Raw genomic sequence first — 21,924 nt, forward strand, 5'->3', positions numbered from 1 at the left:
ATGAGGGGCTATAAATAGGATCTTCACTCTACTATAGAAAAGCAGTCAGCAAACTCTAGAAAGAACAAAATAGTAGATATTTCAGTCTTTTTTTTTTTGCTGTTACTACTCAACTTTAAACCTTATAGCATTAAAACTGCATAGATAATACCTAAAGAAAGGAACATGGATGGATTCTAATAAAATTTTGCTTCCCAAAGCAAGTGGAAGGTCAGATTTGGCCCATGTATCATAACTTACTGAATCTGGTCTAGGGCAATTGCCCTTGGATGTTCCACAAAGTCTTTACCAAATGGACAACCACATGTATATTTGGTATGTAAAAGGATAGATAGATACTTCATAATCTCCAAATAAAGATCATTATACATTAGGGAAACACTGAATATTACCTATGGAAACAGCTTTGACACAGAGGTATTAACAATGTCTATTTGTGAAATATATTGGACTTTTTTCAAAATATCAAAACAAATTTCTTTCATTCCAAAAACATCTAAGTGTGTGTTATTTGCAAGGTCAATATAGTATTGGCAGATATAAATTCATTTTATTAACTGAGTAGCCTGACCTTTAATGTAATGTATTCTCCTATTTATACTCTTTGTAAATAAATTTTGTGTATATTAGAAAAATTACTGACACCATGTCAACTGCTAGTGTTGAGAAGCAGGCTGGCAAATTAGCTGAAATTAAAGGAAAAATATACTTTAATATGGAGTCTTCAGGAAATAATAAGTATGGAAGAGATATATAAATATATAAATATAAATAATTAGTATATAAACATTATTAATATTAAATATTATAATATTTACTATGTTAAATATTATTAATTTTATAGATATTTTATGGAGGCAGTATTCTGGGGACATGTTATATGCTCTGCACAGGCTTCTACCAAAATGGGCACTGACTATGCATGCAACAAAACAAATTATTTATTCTGCTAGAGAAAGAAATCATATTAGGAGAACACTAATCCCCAAATACAGTAGAAAAGAAGAAGTGCTCATAGGGAAAACAGAAAAAGGCTCTAGGAAACTGTTAGGAAAAAATAGAGAGGAAAAATAGTTATGGAAGCCAATGTCAAGTGGATTGTAATCCTATGAATTCATATAAAACATCAAAAATAAAAATAAAACTCTTCATGTAGGTGATGCCATTACTATTTTCAGGAAGAAAAATACTGCATAGCTTTTGGCAAAGGTATCTATTTGTAGACAGAGGAGGATTTTAAAACAAATACTTGATAGAGAAGGCTCAGAAGAAATACCTTAGAAGAAAATTCTGAGGCTGAATGTAAAAAGCATAATAGACACCAGAGATTGAAATAATAGATAGTATATTGAAGATGATGGCCATTGATTTTCAGCAGAAAACAAGTGAGTAATAAAATCGGAAACAATTCTCAGTCTCAGATGCAAAAGAATAATAAGTGAAAAGTTCTTTTCCAGGGAGATCATTCTTTCAGCAATGTAAAGGCTATATTAAGGGTGGAGAGTTTGGAGGCAAGGAAGGCATTCAAGACACAACTGCAACACAAGATATGAGGGAATAAGGATCTGTGCAAAGGTAGTAGCAGTACAAAGGAGAAGGGAGAGGTAGATTCAAATATCATCTATCACAGGAATCTTACCATGAGGATGAGAGTGGCAGAGGATCAAGTTCTTTCATTCTCAATAAACATATCCTATATTTGATATCCTTAGGTGACTTAGCACATGATTAAAATTCATTTGTACCTGTTCTTATTTGGTTCAAGTACATAAGGTTACAGAAAGTCAATGAGCTTAAGGCTATAATTGAAAATTATGGTCAAGTTTTGATTTATAACTGGGAACTATATTAACTCCTGTTTTGTCTCTGATTCATAAGTTTCTCAGTCCTTCTGTAAATAATGTTCTTGTTCTCTCAATAGGTATCCTTTTTTTTCAAGTTGTTACAATGATTTTGTCACTATTTTATATTTTAACTTTTTATTGGTGCATTTTGTAAGGTGTTCTTTAAGCTTACCAAACATAAAGTAACCATTGTAATTTAATATTTATGTTTTATTAATATCTGATTTTCTAGGGAAAAGAAAACATCTGGAAAGGTAGAAAAGACATTCAAAAGATATATTTGCTTTCATACTTGAGTAGTTAAGGTAAATTTGGGTTGCACTTTATCCAATTATATTTAAAAATGAAGTCAGGTAGTATTTTACAAACTCATAAGAGAATCCATAAACAGTGTGTTAATAAGCTTTTCATTATTGTGACCAAAATACCCAAACAAGAACAATTTAGAGGAGGAAAAGTTTATGTTGGCTCACAGTTTCAGAGGCTTAGCCCAGGACAGCCAACTTCATTACTCTGGGTCCAAGATGAGGCAGAACACCATGGAGGAAGGGCATGGTAAGGGAAAGTTGCTCAGGACATGACAGCCAGAAAGGAGAGAAAGAGAAGAGTCAGGTTTGACGAGATATTATCCCCCAAAGCACACCTTCAGTGACCTACTTCCTCTTGCCATGCCCTACCTGCCTATAGTTACTACCCTGTAGTCCATTCAAATCATTAATCCATAAAATGGATTAATCCATTGATCAGTTTAAAATTCTCACAATCTAGTCATTTCACCCCTACATTAACACAAGAATTTTGGCTAAACCATAACAAATAGATTTTACAAAGTTATATTAAAAATATAATTAATAAAAATAAATTGTAAAATTATGATTTTGAATTTGGTTTATTTGCTAGTTGCAAAATTACACCATTCTGTAATATATATTGCCAAATTAAAAAAATACTTTATATATTGCACTAAGATTTATTTTAATGTCTTTCCTTTATTGTCATACATGTTCTCTTGATTTACACTCAATTTTTTTGTGTGTGTGATTTACATTTATATTTATTTATATACATTAATTTATAAACCATCTGAGATAGCCAGTTTTTATGATTTGCTCAGATTGTGCCCCAATTAAATTCTTAATTCTGTAATCTGCCTAGATTGTTCCCCAGACTAAATTCTCTGCTCATGAAAACAAACAGGGGTTATCCTAAGGCAAAGCAAAAATTAAGATTGTCCCTTTGCCTGTCTGCTACGCCAGCCCATATTTAAAACCATTTATAATCCTTAAGTTACCTTTTAATTCTCTATATAAGGGGTACATCCAGATTCTTTTGTGAATTAAGAAAGAATTATTCCATTTGGTAAAAAATGCACTATGTACAATATACACATTTTTTAATGATATAATCAAATTTTAAAAGTAAATGCAATAACCCTGGTTTTATTTTGTCTAAACTTTAATTTTCATATTAAACTTATATTCTTTAATTTCACAATAAAAAGGAAATAAAAATTGAAGTTACTATTACCTCTTAAAATTAAGAATAGCTTTAATTCAAAACTGATTCTTTGAGTAAGAATTGAACAGTTGAACTTCCCTACCACTATTTCCAACAAGTTGTATTTAAATAAATATGAAAAATTAGGTAAAAACATTTCATTCTATAGTATAAAATAGAACAAGAGAGGAGGATCTTCAGAAAAGCTTATTATGCTAAAAAAGCAAAAGAAACCAGAGAGTAACACTACAAGTGATAATGATATGACTGAAAAGGAAGTTTCCAATACCCATGTAGAGGTATCCATTTTTCCAACAGACGACCCCAGTAGGGCCTAAAGAAAGCCCATGATGTTCCAAACCAAAACAACAACAAAACAAACAAAAACTCCTGGAACACAATTAAGGGGTAAAATTCAGTTATGAAAAACTTCTAAAATTAGTGGATGGGTATGCATCATGATAGAAAAGATGGTCTAGGTGTACAAGTTCTGAAGAAGCAAAGATCTCTAATTAGAGTCATTAACAGTAATGAGAACACAAATTAGTCTATTACTGATATTACACTTAAATTAGAAAATCTTAAAGGAACTTATTTTACTAACTAGATTTTTTATTTTGGAAAAATATCCTAATGAAGGTGGCATAATCTCCAGAAATTTAACTTCCAAAGATAGGCCTTTATTTCTCACTGACTATATCCTGAAAAAAATCAAAGATTCCCTGCAAGGTAAAGTCCCCATCTCTGGTTAACTGTATCTTTCTGGGTATTTATAGGCTCTGTGTGTTCAGGCCTTTTGAGTCCTATGGATGTGTACCAAATGACTAGGAGAAGCAATTTTAAAAAGCTAAACAATGCAAAAAAGATGGGAAAAAAATCACAAATAAAATGATTTTGTATATACAGACAGAAATTTTTTAAAATGTTATTTATGATTTAGCAGAAAGAATCAGGAGTTGCTACTGTACTGTTTAATAACAATTACTTCTGTTGCTTGTTTTCTGAGGTCTCATTCCAATGAGAGCTGCACACTGTCAGTTTGGTTTTGTGGCTGCTGGTGATCATACTTCCTTGAAATGGAATACATTTCCAGCTGTTGTCTTAAGCGAATTTTGCTCATTGTGTCATAAAAGTTGGGCTCTGACGTTTCTTCAGTAGGTGGCACGCTGAATATCCTCATAATTTTCCTTTTATTCCTCTTGGCATACAATAAAAGACCAAAGCTAACAAGGATCACTATCAAGTAAACATTGGTGGCTTCATTCCAGGCTTCATGAACAGTGTAATCAATAGAACCATCATCACCCATCACTCTGTAACTTCCAGCCATGGGGCTATAATCCTAGTGACTTGGGAGGCTGATGCGGGAGGATAGCAAGTTCAAGGCCAGCCAGAGCAACTGAGCAAGTCCGCGGCTCGCTCTGGAGGCGGCACGAGGCTGCTCCTCTCGGGGCTCTCCTCCCCGGAGTTGACGGGCGTGCGGGACCGGTTACACTCAATTTTTAAAATAAGAAATAGTGATGGAGTGGTTGAGTAATAAAAGACCAAATAGTGAGTTCGGAATAATATGTATAGAACATTCATTTCCCTTTTTCATTTATGGATAAAATGTAGCTCTTACTGATATACTTATTGGACTGACGATTTAATCTCGGATTGCTTAGATTTCATCCAGTCATTCTTTGAAATAACCCATCTAACAATTTCCTCCTCAGCTTCACATATCATCAGTATAAAAAGCAGAATAAATGAGAAGTCAAGTCTTTAGACTATTTCCAAAGTAGTATGGATATACAAAGAAATACACTTACAATTCCATTAATAGTCCTGTTCAGTGGAAGTTACAAAAATACTACTGAATTGGATACTAGTGATTGACATTTTGCAAGGTCATTTGAGAATCTATATTAATGGAATTACTTAATATAAAATGTGCTGGTATATAGATTTTACCTTCCATTAAAGTAGTAAAATATGCCAGAGTCTTCTTTTTCCTGTCCCTGACAGGAATTTAATTTGAAAACTCTGACAGATATGCAAAAGAGGATGAAGAACTAAATATCATTAATACTATGGAAGCTATGGAAGCCATGGTGTGTCAACTAGAGTTTACCCTCTGGCCACCAATGACTCATGATCGTTCTACTTACAAAATAAATTTAACCCTTCCCAAAGTTTGCAAGTACCTCACCCCACTACAGCATTAGCTCAAAGTCCAAAATTTATCATTTATTAGACTTAAGTCCAGGTGCTTATGTGGCTGCACATAATTAATTAAGCACAGTTTCAGGAGCACAGTCTATTTATTTTATACTGTTTATTTTTATTTCCATGCTCCCAACATGTAATAGTTGAATGGGAACAGGATAGCTATAGATACCCTGGTTCAAAAAAGGGAGAAGTAGAAGGTTAAAAGAAAACAGTAGTTCACAGTAGTTCTGAAATCTAGGTAGGCAAAAGTTAACAGTCTCTTTAAGGCTTGGGAATAATTCTCAAAAATCCTCTACTCTGCCCTGTAGGTTTTGATTCCATATGTCAGTCATATTTAAAAAAAAATGGAAAGCATATTCATTTGTAGAATCTGTACAGGTTGAATGTGAATAGCTGAAAGCTAAAAAAAATGGACAACTCCAGTTTTAGGGTGATTCACATACTTTCATGGGGCTTATCTCTAAAAGTCCAACTAGGTACTCACACTGAGACCAAAGAAATAACCTCATGAGTTAGTCTAAGAAAGGGAAAAAGTAAAAATTTTGAAATAAACCCAGAAAATTCACCATAACAAAATCCTGCTTTTTAAGGAACACTACCAGAGTTTTACCTGATCTTGGAGGAGGATAATTATAAAACTACTATATCGTGTAAAGGGAGAAAAAAGAAGCTAAGCAACTCTTCCAAAGGTCTGAAGCTGTCAAAAAATAAGATTTAAATATAAAATTAGAGGATGTACCCTTTCTTCAACAGCTGACCCCACATGAACAGAGTTCCAGTACAACACTAATAGATTACAATTGAGAGAGTTGTAAGACAGTGAAATCCAAAGACAACTGGGTAGGGAAAAAACAAGGAAACAAGCTCTGGAATCTAGAGCTTCAGGAAACATATATTACAGCCAAATTTCGAGCCAGTTTAATATATTCTAATGATAATTACTTATTTAATTCAGTTTCAATACCTGATCCATCATGTATACATATAGAAAAAAGGAAAGGAATAAAAATAAATTGCAAGGCACTCTATAAAAGTCAAGATAAAAACACAGAAGAGACAAGTAAACAATCAGAACTAGACTAAGAACACAGATTTTGGAATTACCAGAGAAGGAATTTAAAATAACTAAGATTAATGTTAACAAAAATGTTTCTAATGGAAAAAGTAGACAACATGCAAGGACAGATAGGCAATATAAACAGAGAGATAAAAACTAAGAAAAATTAAAAAGGAAATGCTAGAAACAAAATATATAATACAAAGCAAGAATGAATTTGGTAGGTTAATCAGCAGACTTGAAATGGCCAAGAATCAGTGTACGTAAAGATATATCAATGAAAACTTTCAAAATGGAAATGCAGAAAGAATAAAAATAAATGAAATGAAGAGAACAGAATAGTCAAGAAATGTAGGGAAATTATGAAATGTTTAACATATGAATAATGGAAAATCAAAAGGAGAGCACAGAGTGAAAGAAAATGAAAATTACTGAAAGCAATAATAGCTGATACTTTTCAACATCAGTGAATTAAAATGAAAAAAAAAACAAGTAGGAAAAAATTCTATTTTTTATATTTTAAAAAATATTTTTTAGTTGTCAGTGGACCTTTATTTTATTTATTTTTATGTGGTGCTGAAAATCGAACCCAGTGCTTCACACATGCTAGGCAAGCACTCTACAACTGAGCCCCAGCCCCAGCCCCAAAATTCTATTTTTTAAGCAGGTAATGTTCAAAATGTAGAAAACTTAAGACAAAAAGAAAAACTGAAAAGAATCCAGGAATAAAAATACCTTGCCTATAGAAGAATGAGGATGTGAATATTATCAGATTTCTTGTAAGAAATAATGAAAGGAAAATAGTGGAATAAAATATTTAGGCATTCAGGGGCTGGGGATGTAGTGCAGTGGTAGAGCACTCGTCTGGCAGTTGTGAGGCACTGTGCTCTATCCTCAGCACCATGTATAAATAAATAGACAGATAGATAGATAAAGGTATTGTATTCATCTACAATTAAAACATATTTTTTTAAATTAAAAAATATATTTAAGGGCTGGGGATGTGGCTCAGCGGTAGCGCGCTCGTCTGGCATGCGTGCGGCCCGGGTTCGATCCTCAGCACCACATACCAACAAAGATGTTGTGTCCGCCGAGAACTAAGAAATAAATATTAAAAAAAAAATTATCTCTCTCCTTCCTCTCTCACTCTCTCTTTAAAAAAAAAAAAACTATATATTTAAGCATTGAAGATAAAGAATTTAACAATCTAAAATTCTGTCCAGTGGAATTCTCTTTCAAAAGTGGAGGGAAAAACTTCCACAGGCAAACACAAACTGAGGAAAGTTGTCACTAGTAGACTCATTTTTTTTAAAGAAATGCTCAGAAGCTCTGATCAACATCTATCTAGAGCAGCAGGAAATGCTTTAATTTCAAGAAAGGAAAAGTTTCAGAAAATAAAAAAGTGAAATAAATCCTTTAATTTTTTATTTTTATTGATCAAATAGATAATTTTTTAAAAATATTATATTATTATTTCAAATACTAGCAACAACATAATGAGTGATTATAGTGGGTGTGTATATATATATATATATGTGTGTGTGTATGTCATATATACATATACATATACACAAACATGCACATCTATACACACAAAATAAATGTCAGCAATGTTATAAGGAATGTAAATTAGGCATTGTGGATAATCTGTTATAAAGTTTTTGCACTATTTGACAAGCATTACTATGTCACTTGAAAATGACCTACACTAATAGTAAATACTGCAAACTTTGGTAAAATTACCTGTTTTTAAAGAAGCATAATTGGTATCTAAGTGGTGAGAAAATGAAACTGTATATAAAGCTCAATTATAATTAGAATAGACTGGGCTGGGGTTGTGGCTTGTAGTATTGGACAACCTAAAACAGGCACGGTCCCTAAGCCACATACTTGTTGCCAATGTCTTAGCTGGGCATAGAATCACGAGCCACTCAAGCAGGAACAAAACTTTATTTTTGAAAAAGCCGCCAATACTCCGCATGCAAGCCAAAACCGGTCCACCCACGGGGGGCCCGGACCTCCCCCGGAATTCCCTCCTACTATCCTTTCCCAACCAATGGGAACTCTCCAGGAGTCCCGTAACATGGTAGCAGGCCAAGGTGAACAGCAGGAGTCCAATTTCCATATGAATGTAAATCTTAACATAATCATATCATCTCAGTGGCTAGCTGGCGTCACCTTACAACCGAAAGTGCCATGCATCATATTATTTGCTTGTGGCTCCTAGCACTTGTTGTTTAATAAAACAAAAGGGAGGAGATGTTGGGGATGCAAATGAGGTCAAGATGGCGCCTGGCTCTTTGCCAGGAAGAGTGGTTTGTGAGGCAACGCCAGCGAGCCATTAAGATGATGAGGATTCCTTATTGGCTGACTGCTATATCTAGATGATGTTAATTGAGTCAAGCTGTGTGTAATTAGTTAAGTATATATACCTCTGCTGTCCAGCAGAGAGGGGGCTCCCGCTACCTTGGGTGCCCGCTACTTTGAGTTCTCGCTCAGTTCCCGCTGAGTTTTTTTTTTTTTTTAAAGAGAGAGTGAGAGAGGAGAGAGAGTGAGAGAGAGAGAGAATTTTTTTTTAATATTTATTTTTTAGTTCTCCGCGGACACAACATCTTTGTTGGTATGTGGTGCTGAGGATTGAACCCCGGGCCCACGCAGGCCAGGCGAGCGCGCTACCGCTTGAGCCACATCCCCAGCCCTCCCGCTGAGTTTACTTGCAATAAAGTAGTCCCTGCTTCACCCTTCAAGTTGTTTGTCACCTCCCGGTTATTTGGCCCAGCCTGACTGCAGCAGTGGCTCAGCAGTAGGGTGCTTGCCTAGCACATGTGAGGCCCTGGGTTCGATCCTCAGCACCACATAAAAATAAACCAAATAAAGTTATTGTGTACCCCTAAAAAATATTTTAAAAAATAATTAGAGTAGACTGAAAAGCAGGATACAATGAAGAGAGAAATAAGAAACAAGTGAAAGCAATAGGAAAAATTTCACAGGCTTGTTAGATATTCATCCAACTATATCAATAATCACTTTAAATATGAATTATCTAAATAAAGTTATTAAAAGACCAAAGCTCTCATATTTGACTAACAAACTATTATAAATCATCTATAAGAATTCCACTTTAAGTATAAAGTTGTAGTTGACTAAAATTAAAGGCATGGAGAAAGGTATAACACGTCAATGCTAATAAAAATTAGTAGCCACATGAATTTCAAGCAAAGTGACTTAAAAACAAGGAAAATTGTCATGGATAGAGAGTAGTATTACATAATGAAAAAGTGGTCAGTTATCTAACAAGATATAACAATTCTTAACTTGCATATACCTAACAAAAATAAACAAAACTCCTTGGATAAAGTCTGTTAGAATTGCAGGAAAAAATATTGAAATCCACTACTGTAACTGGAAATTTCAATATCCCTCTATTGGAAATTAACCAATTCAGTAGGCAGAAAATTATTGAAAAGTTAATTTCACTGAACAATGCCATCCATTTAATATATTTAACATTCGACAAGAAAGATCTCATTCTTAATGATAGACTACAAACTTAAAAAGAACAGAAATCATAGAAAGTATGAATTAAGATCCCAATGGAATTAAATTACAAACCAGTAACAGCAAAATTGCAGAAATACTAAGAAATTTAAAAACACATTTTAAAATAACACGAGTCAAAGAAGTAGTCTCAGATAATTTTTTTAAATGTTTAAAGTTAAATGAAAATGTAATTTATCCAAAATTTCAGGATGGAACCCAAAGTAGTACTGTCTGTAGCAGTACTATGGTTTTAGCTTTGAATGCATACATTAGAAAAGAAGAAAGACTAAAATTAACCAGTTAAACCCTGATGTTAGAAAATCAAAAAAAGTTCAATATCAAACTGAAACAAGGAGAACAGATAAACAATAAAAAATAAAGCAGCACTTAATGAAATTAATAATACAGAAAAATCAAGTCCAAAGGTAGGTTTTCAGAAGACTAAAAAGATGAATAAAAGTTGAGCTGGGATAAGAGAAAAGAGGAGAGACATAAGTTATTAATATCAGAAATGTGTCATTAGTACTGATCATAGGGATAAGAAATGAATACCATAAATAACTATGCCTACAAATTTGATAACTTAGATAAAATAAACCAATTCCTTTGATGATAAGAACTACCAAATCTCACTAATAAACTTTCGCAAAAAACACCAAATTCACATCTTCATACATGTATTATTTATGTATGAAGATGTGAATTTGGTGCCAACATACCTTATATACAAATAGAGATATGATAAATGGTGGTATAAAGGTGTATTAAGAATTGTATGCAAAAAAAAAATAAGAGAGCTCATGTATAATGGCATAATTTGGTATGAACATACTTTATATGCAGAGTTACAAAAAATTGTGCTGTGAATGGATAATTATGAATGTAATTCACTCCACTATTGTCATGTATGTAAGAAGTTTAAAAAAAAGGAAAAAAAACACCAAATTCAGATGGTTTTTACTGGCTGATTCTAAAATATATTTAAGGAAGAAATTATACCATTTCACTATAATCTCCCCAAATCAGAAGCAGTGGAAGTGCTACCTGCATTCTGGTCATTCTGAGACCAGCATTACTGTGATACTGAAGCCAATTAAAGATATTAGAATAAAGAAAGAAATGAAAGAAGGCATTATAAAATTGAATCAAAATATTTTTAATATTTAGAAAGTACAACTAAATACAATTTATTCTCGATATGGGAGTCTGTTCAATAATCCAAAATCAATTAAGTAATCAAACACATCAAGAGGCTAAGAATAAATATAACACCAAAAGCAACAAGCTGTGTATGATGGCACATAGCTGTAATCCCAGCGGTTTGAGAAATTCAGGCAGGAAAATGGTAGGTTCAAAGCCAGCCACAGCAACTTAGCAAGATCCTTTCTAAAAATAAAAAAATACAACAGGTCTGGGGATGTGATACAGTGGTAAATTGCCCCTGAGTAAAAACAAAAGAAAACAAAACAAAGAAAAAAAGACAGTCAACAAAAGCACAAATAGGCAAATAAGATTACATCAAATTAGCCAGAAGTGGTGGTGCACACCTGTAATCCCAGTAGCTCGACTGAGGCAGGAGGATTGTGAATTCAAAGCCAGCTTCAGCAATTTACTGAGACCCTAAGCAACTTAGTGAGACCCTGTGTCTAAGTGGTTAAGTGCCCCTGAGTTCAATTCCTGATAATTAAAAGAAAATATTTCATCAAATTAGATAGCTTCTATACATCAAACAGTCATCACAGTAAAATGACATCCTTTGGAATCTCTGGAATGGGAGAAAATATTTGCAAACCATGTAACTGATAAAGGTTGCTATGGTTTCTATATTAGGTGTCCCTCAAAAGCTCATATGTGAGAAAATGCAAGATTTATAGGTAAAATGATTGGATTATGAGACTATTTTTAATACCTTTATTTTATTTATTTATATGTGGTGCTGAGGATCGAACCCAGGGCCTCATACATGCCAGGCAAGCACTCCACCACTGTGCCACAACCCCAGCCCCTGGGTTATGAGACTCTTGACCTAATCAGTGCATTAATTCCCTGATAGGGATTAACTGATAGGGAAAATTACTCTTGACCTAATCAGTGCATTAATTCCCTGATAGGGATTTCCCTGATAGGGAAAGCAGGTAGTGCACTGTTGGAGGAGGTGGGTTCTTTGGGGTGTGCCTTTATGTTTTATATTTTGTGGAGTGGTGTCTTCTCTACTTCCTGGTTGTCGTCTCTACTTCCTCTACTTCTGAACTGCTTTACTCTGCCACAATCTTCTGCCATGATGTCCTGCCTCAACTCGGGACCAGAGCTATGGAGCTGGCCATCTATGGACTAAGACCTCTGAAACCATAAACTTTTCCTCCCCTAATATTCTTCTTGTCAGGTGCTTTGGTCAAAGAAGTGAAAAAATTGTCTTAAACAAGGATTAATATCCAGATATATATTAAGGAACATACAAAACTCAATAGCAAGAGAATAAATAATCCGATTTTTAAAAGAGCAAAGAAACTCATAGGTATTTCTGAAAGAAAGGCATACAAATGGCGAATAGGTAAATGAAAAGATACTTGATATCACTAACCATTAAGGAAATGCAAATTAAATCATATTGACTTTTATATCATTATAATTATATGTAATAGTGAGATTCATTATGACATATTTATACATGCACATTACAAAAAAAAAGAAGCCTGCCTGAAAAAAACTACACACTATGAGATTCTAAATATATGACATTCTGGAAAGGGAAAAAATGTCAAGAGTAGAGAAAATGGAAAAAAAGTCAGTTGTTGCCAGGGGTTCAGAAATGAATAAACACAGTGGACTTTTGCAGCCATAAAACAATTCTCTATGATACTGCAATGGGAGATAAATTATGTACATTTGTCAAAATCTATCAAGCCACAGAACACAAAGAGTAGCTTTAATAAGAATCTTTGTCTTTAGAAAAAAATGTTTATGTATCAATATTGGTTTTCTAATTGTAACAAATATGCCATAATGTTCAAGATGTTAACAAAGGAGAAACTGTCTATGGGGGAGGTGGGTTTCTGGGAACTCTTTGTATTATCTGTGCAATTGTTCTGCAAATCTAACAGTCTATTTATTTGAAACAAACAAACAACAACAACAACAAAATCCCATACATTCACTATCTTAAACTTTCTGCAAGCTTGAAATCTAGAGTCAACTTAGCTGGGTCTTGTGCTCAAGGTCTCACAAGACTACAGTCTCAGGGTTCCATCCTCTCTCAAGCTTATGTAAAAGTTGGCAGAATTTCCTTGTTCCTGTAGAAATTAGGACAGTGTGTTTCAAGGCCAGAAAAAGGGTTTGTTTCTGCTGATTCTAGTTTCTGTCCTCTAGACCTTCACTCAAAAGTCTAACCTGATTAGGTCCAGCCCTGCCAGGATGAACTTCCTTTTAATATACTAAGTTTGGCAGATTGGCTCTCGTTATATATTCAGAATCCCTTCAGCTTGACTTATAAATTAGCGTAATTTGAGAGGTGATATTCTATTACATCACCATATTCTGTTGTTCAGAAGCAAGTGACTACCATTCATACTTGAGGTGTACAAGGATGTGACATTGGGGATCACTCTAGAAATGACTTCCAAAGTGATTTTCTTTGGGGAAAATATGGGGGTAATTTTTGAGAATGGGCAAAGGGGGAAAGAGCTTGTAACATATTTCTTTCTCCTAGCGCTGATTTCATGGGCATATTCTTTTTGTGGTAATTCACTATGATTCATCTACTTTTGCAAATTTCATTATATTTGGTAAAATGCATGCTCTGATTTTGCTTATTTAGAGGTCTAATTTTGTTTTACTATGTAGTTTTATATTATTAGGAAAGCCCTAAATATCTAGTTCATTATACTGACCAAAGGAGAATTCATTCTAGAATTTTGAGTGCTTTGAATTTTATATTTATATCAATTTATAAACTAGCTATTTTTTCTACATAGATGTCAGGCATCTATATTTCATTAACATACATGTGGGGGGACAGGCTTAATTATAGGCCCAAAGACATAATACTGTGGACATGTGTCATGAAATTTGCCCTTCTTTTAGATCAATGATACATGCCCACAATTATATTTAGGTCTTTTATTTTGTTATGTTGTAATTTAGGTAATACGCTACCACTATGAAAGAATATATATTTTCATATTTTTTAACTTATTTTAGACTGACCCATCTTCTATGTTCATGTATGGATGTGTGACTGTACTAAATGTTAGTGATATATAACAGAGAATGGTTTTAGGATGTTCTCTATTCAATCCAAGAATATATGTTCATGAAAAGCACAATCTCAAGGATATGCCAGATATAAACCTACATAACTCTGATATAGGGCTGACTCCGGATATGTGTTATCATAGCAGGTATATAAAGATCAAATATCAGTTTGAGGGAGAATAGAAAATCACCCAGACTGGAAATAAATAATAAAAGGTGTTCTCATATATTTTCTTCCTCTTCCAAGAATTTGGGAATATATTTTGTTGATTTTTGAATGAAATATATTTTCTTCTCTACTCTGTAAGTAAAAATTCGGGAGTCTTTTGAACCAGTTTTATACATGTTTCTTTCAAAGCTGTCATATTTTTAAAACCTTTAAAATATATTTTTAAATTTTAAAAATCTATATGAGTTGTGATTAAATACATGACTTGAACCAACTCCTTCTATATTTTAAATTTTTGTCTGTCAAAGAGTACCATGAAGCATATAATACCATGAAGCAATACAGATAATACTTGTTTGAACAGGGATGCATTTCTAACAGTTGTTCTTTGACAATGAGTGGTTTTTAAACTTTTAAGTACTCTAGACCATTACATTTGATATCATCCGTAATGAGTAAAAATTTTAGAGTCATCATGTAATGATATCAAATAAGGATTGGAATAGACTTATCCAACTTTTGTTACTAGGAGTTCCACATTGAGGCTTTCTTTTGAAAACTACAGAACAACTAAAATGGAAGACAGACCACAAATGGAGAAATTTCTGCCTTTTACAGCCACAGAATCATAAACATTCTCCTTTTAAATTTTCTCTTCCCTGAGTTAATGATCACATTCTATGCTCAGTGTTAAGTGTATGTATCTTGTCAGAGAAAAAAGTCAAATGAGAATATTACTGTAAGAAAATCACGTCAGTTTTGAATCATGTAGCAACATATGAGGCCTTCAAATGTGATTATCTATTATAAACCAAAGACTTATACTTCAACTTTTATAAAAAAAAAAGTCTAAAATGTCTTTACTTTGGCTCTGTCACTCATGCTTTATAAACTGTACCATTGAAGTTTCACTGTATCTTCCCAAACAGATCAGCAATATGTAACAAGGAAGGAAAATATTATAATATAGCTTTGTCCCTGTCCTTCAGTTAGCTGCCTGTGTCCAAGTTAGCCAGGTTCAGTGGGTCATAAAAATATTGATATCTACTATTTATTTTCAGCTACTTTCCAGGTAGATTAAACACTATATTTTATTCAATGCTTAGAAAATTTTCTGAGATGATTTTTTCTCTATTTTAAATGTGAGAAAACTGAGCATTTTAGAGGATAAGAAAATTTCCCTAGTATGTTTGATTTAATAGTTTATCATTCCATTTATGCTCCTGAAGTCTAAAACAACAAGCAGTGGCAACACAAAATCAAAGGACATTTAATAGGTCAGCATCAGGAACACATGGCTCTATGTTTTAAGAAATGGGGATTCCCTGAGACAGAATTATATCCCAGAGAGAAGCACCAAGCAATTATAATTTCACAAAGTATATTTTCTCCTCCCTGGCCTAGTCAGGTTAATACATAGTCAGTGAAGTCATAGCTTTAAGGATCACCAAAGATCTCACATAGGGTGGCTAAGGGTTTCCCTATGGATATTGAGGCTTGGGGTGTACACTGATATGTTTCCAGGCCCAGCTCTAGCTCTTACTAATTGCATGAACTTCTTAAGGTACTTAACCTCTCTGAACTATGAAATGGAAAAAATTAATATACTGTTTAAATATTATGCATCTCTGTTTAAACACCTTCAGTGACAGTGAGCTTACTATAGTCTGTTTCCAAATTACCAATATCCTAGACACCCAAAAGCATTTTTCTGTTCGTAGTCTGCCTTCCTGAAACATCTACCAATACTTTTCATATGCCCTAAAAAGCCACAGAGAGCCAGTGACATCTTGACCCATGACAGCCCTTGGCTATTTGGAATTATTTCTCAAATTCTACAAACTTTTCCCAATGTCCCATATGGGCTTCTCTTTTATGGTGTGAAATTCTTATCTCTCCTGAACATCCTTTATGACAGGTTCCATAATCTTTAAAACAGATGTCACAAAACAAGGCTCAAAGAAAAAAAAAATTGTGTTGCCTGCATTTGTTTTAAAAATGTGACTTGGCATTTAAAAATCAGTAGACAATACACCAAAAGTTAATTTGTCATAGTTTTATTAAAAGATAATCAAGCCAGCACAGTGGAACATGCCTATAATCCCAGCAGCTCAGGAGGCTGAGGCAGGCGGATCACAAGTTCAAAGCTAGCCTCAGCAACTTCAAGGTGCTAAACAGCTCAGTGAGACCCTATCTCTAAATAAAATACAAAATAGTGCTGGGGATGTGGCTCATCAGTCGAGTGCCCTGAGTTCAATCCCCAGTACTTCCCCCCACCCCCAAAAAAAGATAAGCAAGTGGGCCTACATTCCCCTGATATCACTCCACTAATCAAGCACTTATAGAGTATATGCTTGTTTCCTCACACCTGATATGTTATTCTCACCTATGTTACTTGTCTAACTCCTGAAGGCAACCTTATTTGTGACCCAAGATATAGGCATACCTCCTATATCAGTATCAACCTCAAATTCTAGTTGTAATTTGACCAACAAGAAAAAGAGCAAGATCTCCTTCCTTGTTCTGGATACTACCATCTAGTACATCTGCAGACATATAAATTTTCTCTTATCCAAACTTTGGCAGTTTCATGCTAATGCAATTTTAGGAATCCTGTCTCCCACTACCTAACAACCAGCCATTGGAACATTTTTCACAAAAGAAAATAAAACTAATCACACTTATCACATCACTCTGCTGCTTGCAAAAATTAAATTGATCCTAATTATTCTTTGAGCTACCATTCAAGAGTCTCACATTTTCCATTTTGAGTTTGAGTTGGTCAAAGGTCTGCCACTCCACTATCTGTGATTTTTGTGACAGCAGCAAATGGACCTTATTTCTACCTTTACACAAACTGTCTTTGTTCTTAAACCATATACTTGTATCTACAGAGCACTATATCTTATATATGTAAAATCTATTCTTCTTGCCTGCAATATAAATTTCCATGGAAGGGAACTGAACATGGTATACATGATTATATTCTGTTATATGCAGAATTTTAAATAAGGCATGTTTTTGACTCATAACTGAATATTTATTATTTCAGGGATGCTTGCATTTCAAATTCAAGTGAAGCAAGTTAAATGAAACCAATACCCTAGTCTTCAGAGATCAAAGTGCATTTGTCCTAAATGAAAAGCAATTATCTTTAAATTAAGTTATTGGAAAATATCTCAGAAAATAAATTATCTGTAAATTAAATGAACTACAAAAAGGTATAAAAACAATTATGAATAAATTTGAAAAATTAGCCAATTATGAATATGTAACATTATTTAGCCAGTAGTCCTCAAACCAAATGATAAGTTCGCACACACATAGATCATCCTTTTAAAAAAACACTGATCTCTGCAAATTAAAAGCTTCTGGCCTTATTTTGCTTAGAATTTTAGGTACTTTACCAACCCTAATAGGAGAATTTCCTTCTTTGGTTGGAATTTTCCTTCTACTTTTTGTATTGGTGGAAATGTTAGAAGGCACAAAATACTATATACCATGATTGAATACACTGAAATAGAATTCTCTAGAAGGAATATTGTGTAGGGGCAAGTACATTGAATTTGATTCTAGTTCCAGTGTCACCTGTTACTACTAGAGCAGAAAATTCTTTAAGCTTCACACTTTTCAAATGATTTCTACAAATTAAGCAAAAATATTTTAAGTATAGGAAAGTCAATACTCAAAAGTAAGCATTCATATTGCAAATAATGTGTTATTTCCATTAAATTATCATAATGCCTAAAGTTTAATTTTTTCTTCAAATACTTATGATAAAAGGGAGTGTTCAGATTAAAAAATGGAAGCAACCGAAGAACTTAGACCCAGAAGACCTGGGCTTGTATCCAACTTTTCCATTTACTGACTTTTGTTTCCTTGGTGACCACTCTGAGCCCTGATTTTCTCATTTGCTAAATTGCAATAGTGCTACTTATGCCACAGGGTGGTTTTGAGAATTAATAGCAGTTCATCCTGGTTGTTAGTGTGTTTGAACCTAACTCAAAACTACAATAGTGGTCCCCAAAGCTCTTTTGAAGGTTTTTAACTTGTTTGCATTATCAGTCAGCCATTTAATAATTCCTGAGTTTTAAAATCCAAGATTAAAGTATAAGCAGGGTTTGTTTCTTCTGAGGCTTCTCTCCTTTGCTTGTAGATGGCCACCTTCTGTGTGCCTACAATTGATTACATTGAAGCTCTCATAATACAATCACCTCACCTCTCGAAAATCTTGCATTGTCTTACTCATGAGTCATATGTGAACCATAATGCCTCCTCAGAAAGGCCATTCATGATTGTGAATAAGGCAGTTCAATATTTTTGCTGATATGTGAATGCTAACCCACAAAAAGTGGGGAGAGGGGAAGAATATCCATTGGATTAGACAAAGGAGAATAAAGGGAAGGGAGGGGGATAGGAAAATGAAAGACAGTGGAATGAATTGGAAAAAACAATTTCCTTAAGTACATACATCATAGTGAATCCAACCATTGTGTACATCAACAAGATAACTAAAAGAACCCAAGAAGAGGAGGCTGTAATTTCCTATAACTGGCCTTAAAAATCAGTGGAACAATACTCATTGTCAGACACTTTTTGCAACCTATTTTCTTTCTTTATGTTTAGACATTCCTATATATACTAATCAAACCCTCTTAACATTAAAAAAAAAAAAGAATAGTGAATGGTCAGCAAAAAAGTGATAGGCTCCAACTGAGATCTTGTTCAAATGCAGGAACCACTCCTGGAGCCTAGGCAGAAATAGTAATGAGCAACATCAACTAAAGGCCTATTTCAAATGTAAGGCTCACAAGTAAGGAATTATTCCTTTGTCCCTTCCTTTGTCTGGGTAGGGGGGTGGGTATGGGTTGAAGGTAGAGTTTAACTCAGAAGGAAGTTGATCTGAAGAATTAAAATTCAAAGTCTTTGGTGCTACTTTCAGTGGTTGTTTTACACAGATTTCAATAGAAAATTTGGGCGCTGAATTCAATGCCTGTTTTACACAGATTTTGCTCCATGTTCTACCCAGAACCATATAAGCTCCTAAACTAGAAGACCAAAATGAATTTTTCTTCCATCAGTTCCCTTCCTGCATTCTTTTTCTTCTTGCTTTAATAAATCCTATTGTATTTACTCTTCCCTTCCATGATTGTCCATAGATTTTATTCCTAAATTTGTGAGATAAGAACCCAGAAGGAAATTGACAAAGTGGGGAATTTAGTCTTATCTCAAACATACAATTTCAAATGCAATCTCTAAATAGGCTCTTTTTATTATTAACCTTATAAAACCCTTTTTTCTTTCATAGCATGTATTCAATCTTGTAATCATTTTAATTTGTTTTACCTATATATTTGATTTCTGACTTTACAATTCAAGTATAATATCATTGAGGTCAGGGTCCATGTCTGTGTTATACACTTCTAGAAGTATATAACCATTATAGAATCAAGAAAATTCTTAGAACATAGTGAGATTATAATATGTATTTTTGAATAAATAAATTAATATCTCTTATTGTGCATCTTTGGCTTAACCAAATTGTGAGCATTGAAACTGATGTTTTCTCAGCTACTCTCAACTAAGCCCCACTGTCTTGAATATTTTTTTCTCTGTAACTTATGCTTTCCCAAGAATTCAATTTCTAACTATTTGATCTCAGCCTGTTAACTACCTTCAGGACCCTAGGCAAACTTCTTGCTAGATGGTGGTCTGTGTCATGGATGGTGAGTTGAAAAATAAATGAACCCTAATGCCAAGAAAATGAGGTAGAGATAATTACTCTAGAATAGAATACTAGAGTTCTATTCTTCTACACTTTTGAGAGAAAAGACTCATGCAGATTTGTGATTCCTTCATTTTGAAACATATAACTTCATTTGGGACTGCTAGGTCAATCAAGGAGCCATGCCAAGAAGTGGGAGCATGTAGTAGTAACATAGTAACCTCCTATTTGTATAAGATTGCATAGGGACACAAAGGACATCTTCTAATTCCCTTACACAAACTGTGTGGGAAATTTTGAGTATTAGTGGGAAAACAAAACAAGATTGAAAAGTTCCTGAGTCTGTTCTTTCTGAAAAAATACAATTATATTATCTGTATTTACTTACAAGGTCATTCCTCATCTAATTAGTCCTTTTCTGTTATTATTTCGTCCACACGAGGATAGCCTTTGAGGGTCAAAGGATACGTATTTCTTTGTTTTTTTTTTTTCCTATTGACTACCTCTGAAATATTTACTAATTCACTAATGGTAGTCAAAGAAATGTCAACATAAATAAGTAAGATTTAAGAACTAGTCAATTTTACAAATGTCTATTAAATGGCAATTATATGTTAGATAATGGTATTTCTGTAAACATGCTTCCCACTAGAAACCTTGTGCACAATCATATATTGGGTAGACTAGAAAAATTATCACTAGATTGCCTATAAATATTATGAGAAATTGTGGATCAGGGCTCAGAATTTGGAGTTTTGTTTTCCTCTATTCCAGTGTATAATAAAGTTTGGAATTCTCCTCCTAAGTGCTGCTTGCTTCTTCTCCACCAGTCTGTTTCCTGCAACAACAGAACCAGCATAGGTATCCATCAAAGCATGAATGTTTAAAGAAAATGTGGTATATATACACTATGGAGTTTTATTCAGCCACAAAGAATGAAATTATGGCATTTGCAGGAAAATAAATGGAACTTGAGAACATTATGTTAAACAAAATAAGCCAAATGCAGATGGAAGGCTGCCTGTTTTTTCTTATAGGTGAAACTAGAAGGTAAAAAGGAAAAGAAAAGTAGGTTGAGTCTCATGAAAATCAAAAGGAGATCATTAGAGTAGAGGAAAGAGACCAGGGAGTGGCAGGAGGGAAGGGAAAGGGGAAATACTGGGGAATGATAAATGCTAAATCACATTATTACATTGTGTGCATTTTTAAAATTTATTTTTTAGTTTTTATGTGGACACAATATCTTTATTTTTATGTGGCGCTGAGGATCAAACCCAGTGCCTCATGCATGCTAGGCAAGCAGTCTATGATTGAGCTTGTGTGCATTTATGAATGTCTAACAACAAACCCACCATTATGTACAACTGTAATACACTAATTAAAAATTAGAAGAGATAAAAATAGTTGTTGGATATGATATGAAAGCATACATCCATAACTTTTCAACTAAAATAAATTTGACTATCAAAATTTTTTTAAAATGCAGAGTTTGCTGGTAGTTTGATAATTGGTACAGTCTTCTCAATGTGCAACTTAGTGATATATAATTCAAAGAGAATAGTTAATTACAGATCTACTTTGACCCAGAAATTCCATTTTTTGAAACATATTTTGATATATTTGTAGCTAA

At 33.7% G+C, this 21,924-nt stretch overlaps 1 protein-coding gene across 1 annotated transcript; it reads right to left on the reverse strand.

Annotated features, from left to right (window-relative positions):
• Window positions 1-2,868: 2,868 nt before the first annotated feature.
• LOC308639394 (small integral membrane protein 19-like) lies at window positions 2,869-4,798 on the reverse strand. The gene has a single exon (XM_081277668.1). It carries the CDS (start codon window positions 4,669-4,671, stop codon window positions 4,351-4,353), a length of 321 nt encoding a protein of 106 aa, XP_081133794.1. The 5' UTR covers window positions 4,672-4,798; the 3' UTR covers window positions 2,869-4,350.
• Window positions 4,799-21,924: the final 17,126 nt, after the last annotated feature.

This window comes from Spermophilus citellus, assembly GCF_964194105.1.
Source record: "Spermophilus citellus genome assembly, chromosome: X".
Classification (NCBI taxonomy): domain Eukaryota; kingdom Metazoa; phylum Chordata; class Mammalia; order Rodentia; family Sciuridae; genus Spermophilus; species Spermophilus citellus.